Raw genomic sequence first — 20,244 nt, forward strand, 5'->3', positions numbered from 1 at the left:
CAACAGTAACATGCAGGAAGTGACCAGTGGTGGGTAGATAGGTAGGTAGACTGGCTGGTTGGGAAAGGCGGTAGGTGGGGTTTCTTAGTAGTAGTACTAAAGGTGCTAAAGGTCACTCATGAACTATTTGATGCTCAGTACTGTGGTAGCCCAGTTCAGGTGGAACATGAGATTGACCTGCCTCTTCTTCTCTCTTTACATGTCCTAAAGTTAGCCCTGCAAGCAAGAAAATAACATACTTTTGACATCTAGCTCACTAACCTATCGAACAGACACAAAACAACACACACAGTGATGCACACACTGGATTAGAGAACATGTTAAACAGGCTTTGATTTTTTGCATTTGTGATATGAAGGTGGGGGGCATGCATTGGAAATGTACACACGCCGAAAGGAGTGCAGGGGGTGGAAATTGTTGTTTCGCAAATTGTCATCGACACGGCTGTTTACGTTGAGACGTACAATATGTACAAATGTGCTTTTCTGAATGCCAGGAAAGTAACACCAATGTGCAGGTGCAGCTTAATGATTATGTGGTTTAAAAGGTGTAGTTGGTTAGCTACCACCTTACTGGTGGATCTACTCTTTCATTGATTAGTTAAATCAATCAATAAAAAAAAGGGGTGCTATAAACTTGCATTGTCGATAATCATTTAAAAGGAAGCAGTGTGAGGAGTGTGAGGAAGGAAGGAAGGAAGGAAGGGAGGGAGGAAGGAAGGAAGGAAGGAAGGAAGGAAGGAAGGAAGGAAGGAAGGAAGGAAGGAAGGAAGGAAGGAAGGAAGGAAGGAAGGAAGGAAGGAAGGAAGGAAGGAAGGAAGGAAGGAAGGAAGGAAGGAAGGAAGGAAGGAAGGAAGGAAGGAAGGAAGGAAGGAAGGAAGGAAGGAAGGAAGGGAAGGCTAAGCAATGAATTAATATCTGGTTGATGATAGTTTTTGCATGTGCCCACTGAATGGTCTAGAATCCCCCCAGTACCAGCTCATATACTATAATTCATTATCGTTACTAGTATTAGTGGCAGTGGTAGTTGTTGTCGCAATGGTTATTGCTGTGGAGAAAGAAGACTGTTTCTCGGTAAGAGAGGTTCCCAAATGTTCCTGTTCAAAAGTCTTAAGTCCCAATACAATTCATTTTGACACATACTGATGCATTCAATTCTGAGAGCTTTTCCCTGAGAATATGAAAAGCACTCCAGGCGAACTGTAGAAGAAGGAAATTTGCAGCACTCCAATGGTTCAATATCAATACTCATCCGTCAAACATGGGTAATACATAAGTATTGAAATGGACATTTTTGGGAGTGCTCTCCATTGATTATCTGTGAGGGGCCCAGCACATCCACGACTTTGATTGAGAATGTCGTTGTTTATCATCTGATGCTGGACCATATCCAGAGTGGGCAGTGGGCACACACATAAACCAATCCATGGTGGATGGAGGTGGTTTTGATCAGATGAGTGGTGGTGACGGTGATGGCCCCTATAGCCCCAGCATGGTGGGTGTAGGTGTACTGGTCTGCTGCTGTACCTTGTATTGCTTGGCAGTGTTCTGCTTGTGGTTCTCCTCCACCTGTCTGAACTTGGTCTCCAGACCTCTCAGCTGCACCTCCATCTTCTCCACGTACTGCAGGTCTCTCTGTGTCCGCTGGTCCAGCACCTGGATGGACTGGGTCATGTTCTGGACCTACATTGGGGAGAACAGGGAAGACATGGAGATGGGTATGCCTACACTCAAATATGGCCACCGATTCTTCCATCACAGAACATTGACTTGAATAGGATGCCCATTCTAGCAATTCTATTTCTATGGTCTGGACTCAGAGTCTGACTTCTGCAGAGCACATCTTAGCTTTGTGGGAAATCGTTGATTGGTACTAACTGGTGGCACAAAAATGGGCCTGATCCTCTCTTGTATGTACTGTACTCTATTTCTATACCTGTCCATAATAATGCTATGTATTATTAGTTGCCTGTCGTATGCCACAGACAAGTCCACAGATGTGACTGGACAACAAATCACTTAGTCTAATGAAGAGAGATCTTAATGTGTCAATCATACTTATTGGCAGCTCGAGCAATACTATGGACACTCACCAACTGTTCTGATACACTCTGGGTTATTTTGAGATTAGCTTTACCATTTGCTAGCCAAAACAGCAGAAACCATGCATCATGAATACCACAAACATTTGGTAATTGTTCCTTCTCTAAGCACTGTACTGCAGGGTTTTCCAAATTGTGCCGCCCCCCCCACGTTTTGGCCCTAGCACTACACAACTGATTCAAATAATCAAAGCTAGATGATGAGTTGGTTATTTGAGTCAGCTAGGGTAGTGCTCGGGCAAAAACCAAAACGTGCACCCAAGGGAGGGACCCCAGGACCGAGTTTGTAAATCCCTGCTGCACTGTATGTGCATTGAGCTGGCTTGCATCATCTGTCGTGTTGTTTGGCTAGTGTGCGGTGATGTAACAGTGACTCCACGGTGACTCCGTGGAGGTTTCCATGGAACTCATTAGTGGCTGACTGGTTCCCGGGTTCTCATTCTTGTCTCATGAACAACAGGGCGGATGAGGATGGGGCCGCAGGTGGGTGTGGGTGACAACCATCTAAACACAACCAAACACTTTTCTGTGAAACTCTTTTTAAGCACGTCAAGGCATTTGGAATTCCAATCCAAATGCATCACAGCGTTTAGATTGTACATACCAGAACACGTTAATTTGCTGCCACACTTTTTAATAACACAAGAACATGTTAATTCAGCACAAGGTGTTTAGATTTTAAACACTTAACACTGGGGGTGTTATTTTAACACTGTAGGTAGGGTGTAAAGCTGTGTTTACTTATTTGCCTGCATGCCTTTCGAATGAATGTAAGAAATACCCACCCACAGTATGACTGTGTTTGTTACTGAGAGACACATGGTTGTTACATTCAGAACGTTCTACCCCTGAAGCCTTCACGTGACTACCTAAGTGAAAGTATTTCAAATGAATGTAAAAACCTTTATGACCATATTTAATACATTTCGTAAGGCAATCAGCTATCCTGGCCATTCGCATCTGAAAATCCTGACTCACAGGCTCCGTAAAACCAACAAGTCAGTGAAGCAGTAAGTAATTACTATCAGAATCAAACCAGTGGGAGAATATCCAACAACCTGATTATTTTATCACCCACAACCTGCACTCAGAATGACTGCTATGATGGCGGACATAACAAAGACGATTACAGTACCTAAACCATCTAAACTGGAACAACCATCTCAGCAACGGGCGCGATAAATCAAAACCCTTAGTGATTGGATTAGTTTAGAAAATGTTGAGTTATTCATCTTTGTATAGTAGAAGATCAATAGATAGTAAGACAAACTGCTCTAAAAAAAAAATCAACCTGCTACAAATCACGCGGAGAAATATATGATCGTGGCACCCTTCCCACGTCTTTTTCACTCCGAGAGAGTTAACGGAAATGAATTCAACACGAGTAACAAAAACACCATGCGATTGAAAGGATTTCTTGAATCAAATGTCCTATTCACTTCGCTGAAATGTAGGTAAGGTGACAGACATTCCTAACACTGATCTGAATAAAAGTTATGGAAAGTCACATCACTCAGGTTCATCTGTTGTGTTTTATTGTCAATGCATGTTCAAGAAAACAATGCTAAATAACTCATGTGTGTTTTTTTTTTTTACCCAGCATTTTTGGAGGAGTAAATGTGGGTGAATTTTGTGGAGCTGGTGCTGAACAAGTTAAGGCAGGGTGCTGAAATAGTGTGTTGTCTTGGACTGCTGCTGGAATGTGTGGGCTGCTGTCTGTGGGTTGTGTGGTGGTGGGGTAGTCGAATAAGTCCATTGAAGTCTGTGAGGCGAGACTTGACAGGTCATTGGTTAGTGTTGCTTTGGGCATGAAGTAATAATACAATGAACAACAATATAATCGCAACATGTAAAGTGTTGGTCCCATGTTTCATGAGCTGAAATAAAATATCCCAGAAATGTCCATACGCACAAAAAGCTTATCTCTCAAATTTTGTGAACAAATATGTTTACATCCCTTTTATTGAGACTAATCCATCCACCTGACAGGTATAGCATATCAAGAAGCTGATAAAACTAACATGATCATTGCACAGCTGCACCTTGTGCTGGGGACAATAAAAGGCACTTAAAAATCTGCAGTTTTGTCACTCAACACAATGCCAGAGGGAGCACACAATTGGCATGCTGACTGCAGGAATGTCCACCAGAGCTGTTGCCAGAAAATGTCATGTTCATCTCTTTACCATAAGCCACCTCCAAAGTCATTTTAGAGAATTTGGCAATACGTCCAACCGGCCTCACAACCACCGTCCGTCCACGTGTAACCACTCCAGCCCAGGACCCCCACATCCGGCATCTTCACCAGCGGGATCATCTGAGACCAGCCACACAGACAGCTGATGAAACTGTGAGTTTGCACAACCGAAGAACTTCTGCACAAACTGACAGAAACCGTCTCAGGGAAGCTCGTCTGCGTGATCGTCGTCCTCACAAGGGTGTTGATTTGATTGCAGTTCTGCGTCGTAATCGACTTTAGTGGGCAAATGCTCACCTTCGACGGCCACTGGAGAAGTGATGAATCCCAGTTTCAACTGTACCAGACAGATGGTAGACAATGTGTATGGCGCTGTGTGTGTGAGCAGTGTGTCGACGTTGTGAACAGAGTGCCCAATGGTGCAGTGAGTTTATGGTATGGGCAGGCATAAGCTACGGACAACAAACTCAATTTGAAAGCACAGAGAAGCGCTGACAAGATCCTGAGGCCCATTGTCGTGCCATTCATATCAGCATGATAATGCACGTCCCAGAAATGTCCCAGTTCTTCCATGGCTTGCATACTCACCAGACATGTCACCCATTGAGCATCTTTGGGATGCTCTGGATCGACATGTAAGACAGTGTGTTCCAGTTCCCGGCAATATCCAGCAATTTTGCACAGCCATTAGTGAGACAAAGTGAGACAAAATTCCATAGACCACGATCAACATCCTGAACAACTTTATGTGAAGGAGATGTCACACTGCATGAGGCACACCAGATACTGGCTGGTTTTCTGATCCACGCCCCTACCTTACTACAGACGCATACAATATCTGTATTCCCAGTCATGTGAAATCATAGATTAGGGCCTAATTTCTTTATTTCAATTGACTGATTTCCTTAAATGAACTGTAACTCAGTAAAATCTTCTAAATTGTTGTATGTTGCGTTTATATATTTTGTTCCGTTTTAGTTACCTTCTCGAGCAGTTGCCTCAACTGTTTGGTGCGGGCATCTCGTGAACACATGGACTGCTGCGGTGCCACCACGGTGCACACACACCTCCCCTCACTGTCCTGGGCTGAACTGTACACCTGCCACGACTCCTCTGGGTTCGCTGGCAACACCTGGAAGAAAGAGAGAGAGAGATAAAGAGAGAGAGATAAAGAGAAAGAGCGGGAGGGAGGGTTGGGTTGGATAGGTGTTCAGGGAAAAAATGGAATAACAAAATAACAAAAGCATCCATCCTATAATCCAATTGTCAGGGATTTGTTGAACAAATAACGTGTTCTACCCCTTCCATCCTCACCTGCTCTCTGACTGCATTGGCTTAGCTTGGCCACACATTTCAAACATACACTGTAGGCTTGTGGTCACATATAGAACCACTTGGAGTGGTGGAGCTGTGTTAAACCCTCAGTACTCCGTGTGTATTGTCTCTCCACAGTGGCACTTACATAATGTCTCTCTGTGGGATGCACACGAACAAAGGATTAAGCACGGGGACATATGGCCATGATGAGAACTGTTAAACTCCTCCAACCTCCCACCCCGCTCCATCCAATGCAAACAGAGGGGAACAGCAGCCAATCGAACTGGCCGAGACCTTGAAATACTCAAGTGTGTGTATTTCATCAAAGTTATTGATGTCCAACTATTTTTTTAAATATTTTTTAAATATTTTAACCCGTTTTCTACTCAAAATTCATGGTATCCAATTGTTAGTAGTTACTATCTGGTCTCATCGCTACAACTCATGTACGTGCTCGGGAGAGACGAAGGTCGAAAGCCACACGTCCTCCGAAACACACTGCTTCTTAACACAGCGCGCATCCAACCCAAAAGCCAGCCGCACCAATGTGTCGGAGGAAACACTGTGCACCTGACGACCTGGTTAGCGAGCACTGCGCCCGGCCCGCCACAGGTGCGCGAGCACTGCGCCCGGCCCGCCACAGTCGCTGGTGCGTGATGAGACAAGTATATCCCTACCGGCCAAACCCTCCCTAACCCGGAAGACGCTAGGCCAATTGTGCATCACCCAACAGACATCCCGGTCGCAGCCGGCTGCGACAGAGCCTGGGCGCAAACCCAGAGCCTCTGGTGGCACAGCTAGTGCCCTAGACCACTGTGCCACCCGGGAGGCCATGGTGTCCAACTATTTAACAATACAAGGATGAGGTGTGAGATTGTCAAAATTAAACAATGAACACAGTCCAATCATGTTCACATTGAGACAGGGCAAAGCTGGATATGCAGAATCCTACAAAGCTTGAGAGGTCATCAAAGGATGTGGTGCTGATCTCACAATCAATTGACCACAATCTGATAGGGATCTGACAACGGTGTTGATGTGACATGTCTCTATCCTTGTCCCTGAGTGATTGACCAGCTGAGGCCCACACTCAAACAAATGCCTGGTTAAAAACAACCCGGTGTTGGGTAAATAGTGGACAGACAACACGTTGGGTTATGTTTGACCCAGCCAGTTGACTCACTTAGTTGGGTTACTGAGTTATGATCCATCGGGTCAGAGCAGAAGAATAGAGGCATGGCTTAGACTTACGGATAGTAATTTTTTTTGAGTAAATGTCATTCCAAATTAATCTGTTCTGTTGTACAGTCAACACATGTTAAGGTTGAGCACGGACACTTTTGTAGGCCGACGGCCTGGGCTGACAGAACACTACCAAATCAACATCCCGTGTTACTCTTCTGCAGTAAAATCTTGTAATGCCAAGTACTTCTCTGCAGCTGCCACCACAACGTTTATGTTCTGTGACTCGCGTTCCATTTCTGCTGTACAGTTGATAACCATGGCTGTCAGGTTAAAAACTCAGCAGGACAGACAGTGTCTTCTTCTCTGTTTCACCACGCTCTCCACTGGGTCTGCGTCGCACCAAATGGCGGGCGTCACATACACCTGGAATCTTCCATTTCACTTGATCCTCCTCAGCACTTAACACCATCACTCCTTTTAATGGCACCCTGCTCCAAAGAGCAAAGCAAGTCATAGTTATTGTCCCAATGTGCGTGGCTGTGAGCGCCCGAGCCCTCTGGACGGAAGAAATGCAAACAAATCATCACGAGTCCTCTTCAAGTTACTTTCACTGACTCTTCTTCTTCTACTTTGGGATTGGGTTGGCGGTTCGCATCCAACTTCTAGTTGCATACACCGCCACCTACTACTAACTTCCGGTAATACAAAATTGGGGGAAAAGGAAAATGACCCTGACAATTATTAGCCCTCGCTAAAAAAACACTACCCTAATTCCATTATTTAACCCTATCTAATCCTTCTCCAGGTCAAAGGTCTGGGAGGAAAGAACAACCACTAAACACCCCCTGCAAATCGTTTGCAGTAAAACCTCACAAACCCAAGGACTTCTCTGCAGCTGCCACCACAACCTCAAATTCTCTGTAACTCACGTTGCATTTCTGCGGTTCAGTTGACAACCGCGTCTATAAATGCTAAGAAACCCACGTTACTGAAGCGCATATTATTCCCATCCCTCTCTAATGGTCTCTTCCTACTCACAGAAATCCTCTCGGGATCCCCCACGCTGTACCCATCTTCCCCTACCCCTCTGTTCACTGCTTCGGCATACGACACTGTCTGTACTACTCAGACCCGGGAAACCTCAACCTGCCTATTGTCTCACTGGAGACCCGATCTCCAGCTCCATGGGCACCGCCACAGCTAACACACAACTTTCTCCACCGATACGACGCATTCCTTCGTCTCATGCCCTCCTGCACACTTGTTACATCTCCCTCCTACACACTGCTGCAACATGACCATAAGCTTGGGTCATAATAGACCGCAGTATTTTCAGAACAAAACCTCTCACAGGATAACTAACACATCCTAACTTTGCAGGACAGACGACAACATCACCATCATCATTATCGCCACCACCGATTCACCACACTCTCCACCAAGTATTTGACTGACTGACTCAACCCTTGTAATTCCTTGACAATACGACAGAATTTATTAACTGGAATGGCATTCACTCTCACGGTTGGCCAAAAATATCTACAGTATTTTTTTTAGAGTGCAGATAGCTTAGAAATTAGTCATCGCAAAACCTTTCAGCCAAAGACTCTGGCTCCATATGTAAATGTATCTACAGTTCTGGTGGCACGAACATAGGAAATAGCCAATACATATCTGCATTGTTCATCTGATAGCGATGCACTTCCATTCCATTCAGTCTCTCTCTCTCTCCATTACATATCTGCAGGACTAATCTGAAATCGTAGCACTTTCATTACTACTGTAGATAAAAGCCAACAGTGTCCTGATCCTGAATCCACACACTCATTCCACAATCCATCGTTCGACTGTACATCATGACCAGGGTGCAAGAGAAGCCTATTCCAATAGTGAATATTAACCTGAGTCAAATGTCCGGTGGCCATAGTACTGCTGAGAGTGAATAGATGTGCATGGATGCAGTTTGTCGTCCCTACCTTAGAGCCCTAAAGGGAACCAAAAAGGTCACCAACAATTAACTTAAAAGTGTGGTAAATAAATGTGAATGTTTTAAAGGTAACTGGCAACCTTTCCATATTCACTTCACAGAGGCATTGACTGAATATAATGAAAAAGGTAGATGGTCAACTACACACAAGAAAATAATGGTTCTAAATAACACCAGATATGGGTCCTTTGGCTTGTAACCATAGCGGGAACCCTTTATTGAAGGTTCAATAAAGAGCCATGCTAATACGTTTCCAACTGGAACCTGTATGGTGATATAAAGAACATTTCTTCAACATGAAAGGTCATTTTATAGATTCTTTCAAATAACAATCCGTTTTTTTTCTATTCTGGTCAGCCATATTATATTGTTAGAATTCCATAGGTGTTATTACTGTGTTAATCGACATGTTGAGTCGAGTGAGCTACCACTGGAACAGATGGGGGTCCCTGAAGAAAGAATTGAGAACAGACTGATTTCATCAATCGTTCTCAATTAACAAGACCAAAGCACTTCGACCGACTAAACGCAGATACTGGCCTAACACGACACATGAGACAAACTGGAATGACACTCTGACACGCGGTTACACAACAATATTCTCAGCATGTCCTACATTTTAATTATCACTGAGTAAAGAACCCTTTTGTGAACTGTAAGGGACCATTGAAGATCTCAAATGGTTATTTTAGTCATTATATACTTTTTATTTTATATTTTTATACATATAATTAAGCATTATGATTATGGCTCTAGACAACAAGAAAAAGCTATTTCAGGTGATTGAAAAATGTCAAATCCCCCCACGCCGTCCTCATGTACTTTGTATCCCCTAGATTTTTTTGTGTGCATGGTTTAGTGGAAGTAACAACAAAAAACAAATCCCACAGGAGAACAGCTCAAAGTCAGAGTGCAAACACGGATGTTATTACCAGAGCCGTGTATTATCTAAACACATGGCTCTAGTTATTGCTATGTAATAACGCAACATTTTGACTGTCATGTAATAAGCGAAAATGACGACGTAATATTGTAATATGTCGGCCCTTCATTACAGTGCAACCTTTATATCGGACCAGATAGTACTGTTTTGTGGTTTAATTATTGAAATGGTTTATGTTCTAATCAAATAGCTTTTTGACAAAAAAACGTAAACCATTATCAAGGAGTGCGTTTTATTAATTATTTCTTACTCAACCTCATTGCGTAAAATTACATATAATATTGTTTTTCTCTACAGGTTTCAACATTTATTTCACGAAGAATTACCCTATTTATGTTTAATAAATAATGAAATTTTCTTCGATTAACCAAAAGGTCAGATTGTGCTTGACAAAGATACAAAGAGAAGAAGCCTTCTGCCCCGAGTAATAACAGGACCCACTTATGTATCGGGTGCGCTTTTCATTCGATGATCAGAGAATCAGAGACCCCACTGAGGGTGCCTGAAATCCGGGAGATAAATATGAACCCAGCTGCTTTCACTGTAAAGGTCTGGCCGCGAAATTTCATTTTCACTCAATTTTCACCTTGCAGCGTTTTATCAATGACAGCACCCAAGTCCATTACCGCTCTCAGTTTCCACCGGGCGCCCTTGTTCTCCTCCACCTCAGCGCGCTACCCCCGCCTCACCTCGAAAATACAGTCACCTACAACTAGTCTCTCTCTCTCTATCTCGAGTGATGTCAAACTAAGAAAGACGATATCAACCATGCCTCTGCAATTCCATTTGCTCTAAGATCGGAGAGCCAACCAAGCGCTGGAAACAGACAGCACAACATAAAAATACACTAGTGTCCCTGTCAAGCAAAAAAACAAAAAGAGCTCAAAGAGAAGGGCTTTTATAGGTTTAATAATTAATGAACCATTGAGAGCGAATAAAATAACATAAGTAACAGTTGGGTAAATAATACGCAGCCAAAATGAAGCCGCGAAAAACGAAAACTTGTGGTGACACTTACTCCGGTGCTCCTGTCCGGGTAGCCTGCCCTCTCCGCGGTGATCTTGGTGGTGTTGAGCCCCACCAAGGAGGGCAGCGTCTGCGACATCCAGTTAGTGATCATCGCCATAGTGCTCAGCACCACACCGATCTTCAACAACGGTACCGACATCTCTTCACTCTGTGTTTAACCCAAATTAGCTGCATTCTATTTCAGCACAATCCGGTGAGAAACGAGCAAGGCAAGCCATGTTGCCCGGTGAAGCCACAGCCTGCTGGTGTAACACCCGTAGCCCCGTTTCGGTCGGTCGTTTCTTGGTCATCACTGGTGAATGGCGGAATGGTTCGGAGCTGGAAAAAAAACTCGGGGCAGGTATGGATCACGTTAACGAGAATAAACCCTCGATAACCAACCCGAAAGTCGTGAGAAAGTGAGATTGAGGAGTGGGTTAGAGATGGAGAAATCTGGATGGACAGGCCTATCTATTTCAATTCAATTGACAGGGCTTTCTCTCTCTGTGCTGTCCCGCGCTCTGGTGGCTTTCCCGTTCTCCCTTCCTATTTCGTTCACGCCCTCAGTCCGCCTCCTGCCTCGCGCACTCTTGGATATAAGTGCGAGTGACTACACACAGGCTGTTCCAAAAGGAGAAGGAGGTGCCTGCAGATATATATATATATATATATATACACACAAAACAATGGACATGTATACTGCCAGATTGGGGTTATTTGGCTTGTAACCGTAGCGGAAACCTTTTGGTGCAATATAGAACCATTTTTTCAAGATTCTTCACGGAATATGCACGGTGCTATAAAGACCCATTCAAATGTTTTCTATATAGCACCAAAAAAAGGGTTACACTATGGTTACAACTCTTTTTGGGGCTATATAGCAGCCTTTATTACGGTTCTTTATTTAACTTTGTGGAGAATGGTTCCATAAAGAATCTTTCTCAGTCTGAACGAATCTTTCTAGATCATTTTGAAGAACCGACGTTTTTTATTTTGTATTCTTGTCAGCCATATCATATTGCTAACACTTAGGTGTTATTATTGTGTTAATTGACAAGGTGAATATGAAGTGAACTACCTCTGGAACAACTGCGGATTCCTGAGAACAATTGCGACAACGTTCTCAATTAATACAAAAAACACCGTAACCGGCCATGACACTCTCACTCACGGTCGCACAAAAATAACTATGCGCATACCATGACCCAACATATTCTGATGAGCCGTTTCACTATGTTTTAATTTTCCCTAAAAGAGCAAATACCCCTTTTGTGAACCGTAATGAACCATTGAAGAGCTCGAAGGGTTCTTTAAATCATTGTGGTTCCACATAGAACCATCACCTTTCCCAAAGTACCCTTGGGGAAACCACTTTATTTAATTTGTATAGCAACGCGCAAATATGATGGCGTCAAGCAGGTTCGAGACTCCCATCCTCGTACCACCGGGGGTCCGTGTCTGCTCGGCTGGTGTAATCTCGGATTGCTCGCCGTTATTGTCCTCAATCGCACCCCCAGAGGAAATAGGGGAAAGCGCGGTTCCCGTTAAAATTCCCCACCTGTCTGCACGCAAAATGCTGAGCGCTTCTATTGCCCAAAAAATAAAAAATAAAAGTGAACTCGAAAAAATACGACGTCAAATCATGAAGTAGGTGCTCTTCAAGTTGGAAAGTTGAAGCTCTAGAAAGAAGCCCAAGTTCCCGAGTTGGAATTCCGAGTTGGATGACCGTTCAAATCGATTTCTCTCAGTCTGGGATCATTTGTTTCAGAGTTCCCAGTTGTTTTGAATGCGGCAATTATCCCGGGCCGCAGCAGCTGACGTTTCTCACTCCCACACCCCCCATGGACCCCGAGATGTTAAAGGTATCGATAATTATTCAAGTTGACCTTAATATAATGAACAACCTCAAGCAATTGAAGTCCATTATGATTTGATTTAAATACTCCACCAGTTCAGAATTTGATCAGAAGTTGTGGTGGGCATATTAAGGTGAGATAGGCACATAAGGGCTGTACATATGCTTTGTAGGGCACACAATAAGGATAACAAGCATGTATTATCCAATAAAAAAAAGTGCATTAAAACACATCAACGATTTTAACACAAAACCAAGCTTAATTCAAAAGTCCCCAAAACTATCATTATCAACACTGCCTTTACAGTAAAACTAATGATGTTGAAGACTCTGGCACCATCTTGTAGCTGCTTTTGGTGTTGCTGGTACTTCAAACTGTATTTTAAAGGGACAGTAGTCATAAGGCAACACTGTTCTTCATTAAATAGCTGTGAAATATCACATACATGTCAGAGCCCAATTTAAATGTGTAAATTAATCACCCAACGGTTAGCGACTAATTTTGTGTTTGGAAGGTGTGCCTAATTTGCATCACCAAAAAGGATCTCTGAAGGTGTTGCAGGCAAAAGAACAAGCACGGCAGCCTGTTCCTGGGGTGCCGCAGGTACTGCAGGATTTTGTTCCAACCAGGCACCACACCTGACCAACTGAGCTAATTGATCAGCTCAGTGATTGCCTAAAGTCAACACACCTGGTCTTCCAGGTGTTTTAAACAACAAAACATGAAGTGCCTGCGGCACTACAGGACCAACGTTGCCTACCCCTCACATACAGGTTCAGGTGAATTGATTCTCACTCACTCACTCACTCACTCACTCACTCACTCACTCACTCACTCACTCACTCACTCACTCACTCACTCACACTCTCTCTTTCTCATTATTTGAATCAGCTCTGTAGTGGTAGGGCAAAAACCAGGGTTTTGGAAACCCTGCCATAGGCCATAGATATACTATCAACCTTGTCAGAGTAGTAGAAGTACTGACTTCGGATCAGTTTTGACTTCAAGCTCACAATGAATAAGATCCTACTCTGAGAAGCGAGATTTGGTTTGGGAGCCCTTCACCTCACGGGTAAAGCATTTTAGTGGTACCCCTCTTGATTGCGAAGAGAACAAATGATGTTTTAAAGTTAACTTCCTACAATTCTACACTACCAAATTTCAATTATCGTTGCTCATGCCCAGGGCCAGCCCTGCATACGGCCCCTGAACCACAGCCATAACCACAGCAGCAGGATGACCCGCCAGTACTCTAGGCACCATACCTGTCTCCTTCTTTTATCCTACTACCTCTCTCCCATTACCTTGTGACTATTTTGGATCCTCACTTTAATCATTCCGTTAATATTACTCAAAAAATAATTTCATTACAGCGTTTTGGTTCATGTGACAGGAATGGTGTCACACTTTTTTTTCTCCCATCCCTTGTAAACACAACTGATTAAACTGATTGCATTCTAAACCGAAATCACGATAAGTTCATCATTGGATTCCGGTATGCTAGCTGGGTCTGGGGCAAAAGTGTGACACCAATCAGCACCCCGAGGACTGGCGTTGCCCAACCCTGAGGTAAAGAATCAAAGTAGTGCTCAACCTATAGGTTTAGCTGTAATACTGCAAGATATTACATCAAGACCCAAAATATACAGTGTTATATGGGTTATTGATGTCCTCTCAGTAATGCAGTATAGTGATATAAATAAGACTCAGTCTCACATTCTCTCTCACCTTCAGTCTCTCCTTCCTTTTCCCTTTTCTCCATCCCCCCCTCTCTCTTTGACCTTTCTCAGTGCACAGTACACAGCAGTTGTGACTCTACAGGACAGTGTGAGGTATCAGAGGGGGTCAGCTCACCTCTGTGTGTGCCCTCTCCTACCCTGCCCATCCCAGCCCAACCCATCCAAGTCCTGCCCTGTCCTGCCATGAACTCCCCTCCCCTCTCCTGCCCAGCTCAGCCCACCCCATCCCATGGCCATCTCATCTCTGCCAGTCACTTTGCATAGCAGTACTAAGCATTAAACATCTGCTTTAACTGGGTTGGTTTCCCCAACACAAATTCAACCTAGTCCTTAAGCATGGTTTTTAGTCCATGACTAGTCTTAATCTGTTTATGGGAAACCGTTCCTATGACTATGCCCTGGACAGATCAGCCAAACCACTGGAACAGATCAGTCAGTGGAGGACTAGCTCGGGCTTGTCACGCTAGGCTGGCTTAACTGACCGAGTCACAGAGAGTGTCAGAGAGGAAACGAAGGAGTAAAAGGAACATTACAGTAAGTATCATGCAGAAAGCCTGAGGTTCACACATCCCCAATTATGTCTCTCATTTAGTCAGACTAGAATGTAATTTAAAACGGCTATATTCTCCCATGTTATACGGTTGCTATGACCATATGGCATGTATAACTACTGCAGCTACTACTACATACACAACTCTGAATGTACAGTATGACATATGATCATCAATGATCTCTCCCATTGAGTCGGACGGAGCTGTGCCAATTAAAATGGACAACTTCTTTCACTCACACTGAATTATGAATAAATCAAATCCAAGATGTCAATCACATGATGAAATGCAGCTGCAGAGACTCCATCTTTCTCTCCATATTTCTCACTCTCCCAAGAACTGAATTGATGATAGTGTAAACCTTGCATTACAACCCCCCCACTCTCTCTCTCGCTCTCTCACTCGCTCTCTAGCTATTTCTTGGATCCCTACATTTCTAGCTGGGTGAGAGATGTAGCCGAAGCTGAACAGCACACGGGACATAAATGTTTGGAATTTTGTCTCTACAAATGAATGTCTTGTCTGCATGAGTGTGTTTGTGGATATGTGTACATTTTTGCTGAGGATTTCTGTACGTGTATAGTGAATGCATTTGAATGTGCTTCAGCGTGTAAATTAGCTAGAAAGATGTGTCAACATCATGCAATTGTCTCTGGCCCCCTCCCAGTTAGGGGGAGTGATGAGCTCTACAACAGAGTCTCACAACTCAATCACTGGTTGAAAACTGTTTTCTGCCCCTCCCAAAAGATAGAATTTGTAGACAATAGGCCCTCTTTCTGGGACTCACCCTCAAACAGGACCACGCCTGGCCTGCTGAGGAGTGACGGACTCCCTCCTAACTGGAGGGGTGCTCTCATCTTATCTATCAACATAGACAGGGCTATAACTCCTCTAGCTAAACAATGAGATACGGTGCAGGCCAGGCAGCAGGCTGTTAGACAGCCTGCCAGCTTAGTGGAGTCTCCAACTAGCACAGTCAGTGTAGTCAGCTCAGCTATCCACATTGAGACCGTGTCTGTGCCTCAATCTAGGTTGGGCAAAACTATACATGGTGGTGTTTGCCTTAGTAATCTCACTGAAATAAAGACATCCGCCATTCCTGTCATTATTGAAAGAGATTGTGATATCTCACATCTCAAAATAAGGGCTACTTAATGTTAAATCCCTCATTCCCAAGGCAGTCATAGTCAATTAACTAATCACTGATCATAACCTTGATGTGATTGGCCTGACTGAAACATGGCTCCAGCCTGATTAATTTACTGTGTTAAATGAGGCCTCTCCTTCTGGTTAGACTTGTGACCATATCCCCCGTGCATCCCGCAAAGATGTACCAACAAAAAAAAATCATGTGTTTTCATCTTTTAAGCTTCTAGTCATGGAATCTATGCAGCTTACTCAAACACTTTTCATAGCAACTGTTTACAGGCCTCGTGGGCCATGTACAGCGTTCCTCACCGAGTATCTTGAATTCCTATCAGACCTTGTAGTCATGGCAGATAATATTTACATTTTTGGTGACTTCAATATTCATATGGAAAAGTTCACAGACCCACTCCAAAAGGCTTTCGGAACCATCATACACTCAGTGGGTTTTGTCCAACATGTCCCCGGACCTACAGTAACAGCCAAAATTTTGGACACACCTACCTATTCCAGAGTTTTTCAAAAATGTTACTATTTTGTACATTGTAAAATAAAAGTGAAGACATCAAAACTAGGAAATAACACATATGGAATCATGTAGTAACCAAAAAAGTGTTTAACAAATCCAAAAAATATTTTATATTTGAGATTCTTCAAAGCAGCAACCCTTTGCCTTGATGACAGCTTTACACACGCTTCCCATTCTCTTAACCAGCTTCATGAGGTAGTTACCTGGAATAAATATCAATTAACAGGTGTGCCTTGTTAAAAGTTAATTTGTGGAATTTCTTTCCTTCTTAATGTGTTTGAGATAATCAGTTGTGTTGTGACAAGGTAGGGATAGTATATAGAAGATAGCCCTATTTGGTAAAAGACCAAGTCCATAGTATGGCAAGAGCAGCTCAAATAAGCAAAGAGAAACAACAGTCCATCACTACTTTAAGACATGAAGGTCTATCAATCTGGAAAATTTCAAGAACTTTCAAGAAGTTTCTTCAAGTGCAGTCGCAAAAACCATTAAGCGCTATGATGAAACTGGTTCTCATGAGGACCGACACAGGAAAGGATGACCCAGAGTTAACTCTGCTGCTGAGGATAAGTTCATTAGAGTTAACTGCACCTCAGATTGCAGTCCAAATAAATGATTCACAGAGTTCAAGTAACAGTGTGAGTGAAGGAAAAGCAGCCAACAAGTAATCAGCATATGTGGGAAATCCATCAAGACGGTTGGAAAACCTTAATTTGTCTAGACGGACACGTTTTTGCCTGGTTTAGATCTTATCTGTCGGAAAGATATCAGTTTGTCTCTGTGAATAGTTTGTCCTCTGACAAATCAATTGTACGTTTTGGTGTTCCTCAAGGTTCCGTTTTATGACAACTATTGTTTTCAATATATATTCTACCTCTTTGTGACGTAATTCGGAAAACACAATGTCAACATTCACTGCTATGCGATGAAACGTGGTAAAGCCCCAACATTGCCTACTCTTGAAGCCTGTGTTTCAGACGTAAGGAAGTAGATGGCGGTAAATGTTTTACTTTTAAACTCGGACAAAACAGAGTTGCCATTTCTAGGTCCCAAGAAACAAACAGATCTGCTGTTGGATCTGACAATTAATCTTAATGGTCCCAAATTAAACACCAATTTGTAAGTCGCTCTGGATAAGAGCGTCTGCTAAATGACTTAAATGTAAATGTAAATGTAAACTGTGAAGGACCTCAGTGTTATTCTGGACCCTGGACCCTTGTTTAACTTGGATCAAACGTTGTGTCCACAAGCTTCCCACAATAGGTTGGGTGATTTTTGGCCCATTCCTCCTGACAGAGCTGAAGCTGCCTTGATCGCACACGCTTTTTCAGTTCTGCCCACACATTTTCTATAGAATTGAGGTCAGTGCTTTATGATGGCCACTCCAACACCTTGACTCTGTTGTCCTTAAGCCATTTTGCCACAACTTTGGAAGTATGCTTGGGGTCATTGTCCATTTGGAAGACCCATTTGCGACCAAGCTTTAACTTCCTGACTGATGTCTTGAGATGTTGCTTCAATATATCCACATAATTTTCCGGTGTTAGTGTTCTGCGGCTTGCAAGCCTCCCCTTTTTCTTTCAAACATAACTATGGTCATTATGGCCAAACAGTTCTATTTTTGTTTCACCAGACCAGAGGACATTTCTCCAAAAAGTACAATCTTTGACCCCATGTGCAGTTGCAAACCATAGCCTGGCTTTTTGATGGCAGTTTTGGAGCAGTGGCTTCTTCCTTGCTGAGCAGCCTTTCAGGTTATGTCGATATAGGACTCGTTTTACTGTGGATATAGATACTTTTGTACCTGTTTCCTCCAGCATCTTCACAAGGTCCTTTGCTGTTGTTCTGGGAATGATTTGCACTTTTCGCACCAAATTACGTTCATCTCTAGGAGACAGAACACGTCTCCTTCCTGAGCGGTATGACAGCTGCGTGGTCCCATGGTGTTTATACTTGCGTACTATGGTTTTTGCAGATGAACGTGGTACCTTCAGGTGTTTGGAAATTGCTCCCAAGGATGAGCCAGACTTGTGGAGGGCTACAATTTTTTTCTGAGGTCTTGGCTGAGTTCTTCTGATTTTCCCATGATGTCAAGCAAAGAGGCACTGAGTTTGAAGGTAGGCCTTGAAATACATCCACAGGTACACCTCCAATTGACTCAAATGATGTCAATTAGCCTATTAGAAGCTTCTAAAGCCATGGCATTAAGCTGTTTAAAGGCACAGTCAACTTAGTGTATGTAAACTTCTGACCCTCTGGAATTGTGATACAGTGAATTATAAGTGAAATAATTTGTCTGTAAACAATTGTTGGAAAAATGACTTGTGTCATGCACAAAGTCAATGTCTTAACCGACTTGCCAAAACTATAGCTTGTTAACAAGACATTTGTGGAGTGGTTCAAAAACCAGTTTTAATGACTGCAACCTAAGTGTATGTAATCTTCTGACTTGAACTGTACCTACACGTATGCTATGATCACAAGATGCAGGCCTCCTTACTGTTCCTAGAATTTTGAAGCAAACAGCTGGAAGCAGGGCTTTTCCTATAGAGCTACATTTTATGGAATGGTCTGCCTATCCATGTGAGAGATGCAAACTCGGTATCGACCTTTAACTCTTTATTTAAGACTCATCTCTTCAGTAGATCCTATGATTGAGTGTAGTCTGGCCCAGGGATGCGACAGAGAACAGCAAGGCAGTGGAGCAACTAAACGCCCTTGCTGTCTCTGCCTGGCCAGCTCCCCTTTCTCCACTGGGATTCTCTGCCTCTGACTGTATTATGGGGGCTGAGTCACTGGCTTACTAGTGCTCTCCCATGCACTCCCTTGGAGGGGTGCATCACTTAAGTGGGTTGCGTCAGTGACGTAATCTTTCTGTCCGGTTTGCGCCCTCTTGGGCTCAGCGTTGGATGAGACCTTCATGGGCTATACTCAGCCTTGTTTCAGGGTAGTACATTTGTGGTTTGTTGATATTCCTCTAGTGGTGTGAGGACTATGCTTTGGCAAAGTGGGTTGGGTTATATCCTGCCTAGTTGGCCCTGTCCGGGGGTATCGTCGGACGGAGTCACAGTGTCTCCCAACTCCCCCATCTCAGCCTCCAGTATCTATGCTGCAATAGTCTATGTGTCGGGGGGCTAGGAGCAGTCTGTTATGTCTGGTGTCCTGTGTGAATTGAAGTATGCTCCCTCTCTTTCTCTCCCTCCCCTCCCGGAGGACCTGAGCCCTAGGACCATGCCTTAAGACTACCTGGCGTGATGAGTCCGAGCTGTCCCCAGTCCACCTGGTTGTGCTGCTGCTCCAGTTTCAACTGTTCAACTGCCTGCGGCTATGGAATCCTGAACTGTTCACCGGATGTGCTACCTGAACCTGCTGTTTTCCTCTCTCTCTCTCTCTCTCTCTCTCTCTCTCTCTCTCTCTCTCTCTCTCTCTCTCTCTCTCTCTCTCTCTCTCTCTCTCTCTCTCTCTCTCTCTCTCTCTCTCTCTCTCTCTCTCTCTCTCTCTCTCTCTCTCTCTCTCTCTCTCTCTCTCTCTCTCTCTCTCTCTCTCTCTCTCTCTCTCTCTCTCTCTCTCTCTCTCTCTCTCTCTCTCTCTCTCTCTCTCTCTCTCTCTCTCTCTCTCTCAACCGCACCTGCTGTCTCGACCTCTGAATGCTCGACTATGAAAAGCCAACTGACATTTACTCCTG

At 43.7% G+C, this 20,244-nt stretch overlaps 1 protein-coding gene across 2 annotated transcripts in view; it reads right to left on the bottom strand.

Annotated features, from left to right (window-relative positions):
- Positions 1–20,244, bottom strand: part of LOC118385395 (noelin-like) — a 56,258-nt gene that overhangs the window by 17,724 nt on the left and 18,290 nt on the right. Inside the window, exons 1-3 of one of the 2 annotated variants that reach the window (XM_035772514.2) lie at positions 10,749–11,326; positions 5,281–5,430; positions 1,527–1,682 (exon numbers count right to left, since the gene is read on the bottom strand). In XM_035772514.2, the coding sequence (XP_035628407.1) occupies positions 1,527–1,682; positions 5,281–5,430; positions 10,749–10,898 (456 nt within the window). In that variant the 5' untranslated portion in view covers positions 10,899–11,326. Of the gene's footprint in view, positions 1–1,526; positions 1,683–5,280; positions 5,431–10,748; positions 11,327–20,244 lie in introns of those variants that run through there. The other variant, XM_035772515.2, reaches the window with a different exon arrangement.

This window comes from Oncorhynchus keta, chromosome 6, assembly GCF_023373465.1.
Source record: "Oncorhynchus keta strain PuntledgeMale-10-30-2019 chromosome 6, Oket_V2, whole genome shotgun sequence".
Classification (NCBI taxonomy): Eukaryota; Metazoa; Chordata; class Actinopteri; order Salmoniformes; family Salmonidae; genus Oncorhynchus; species Oncorhynchus keta.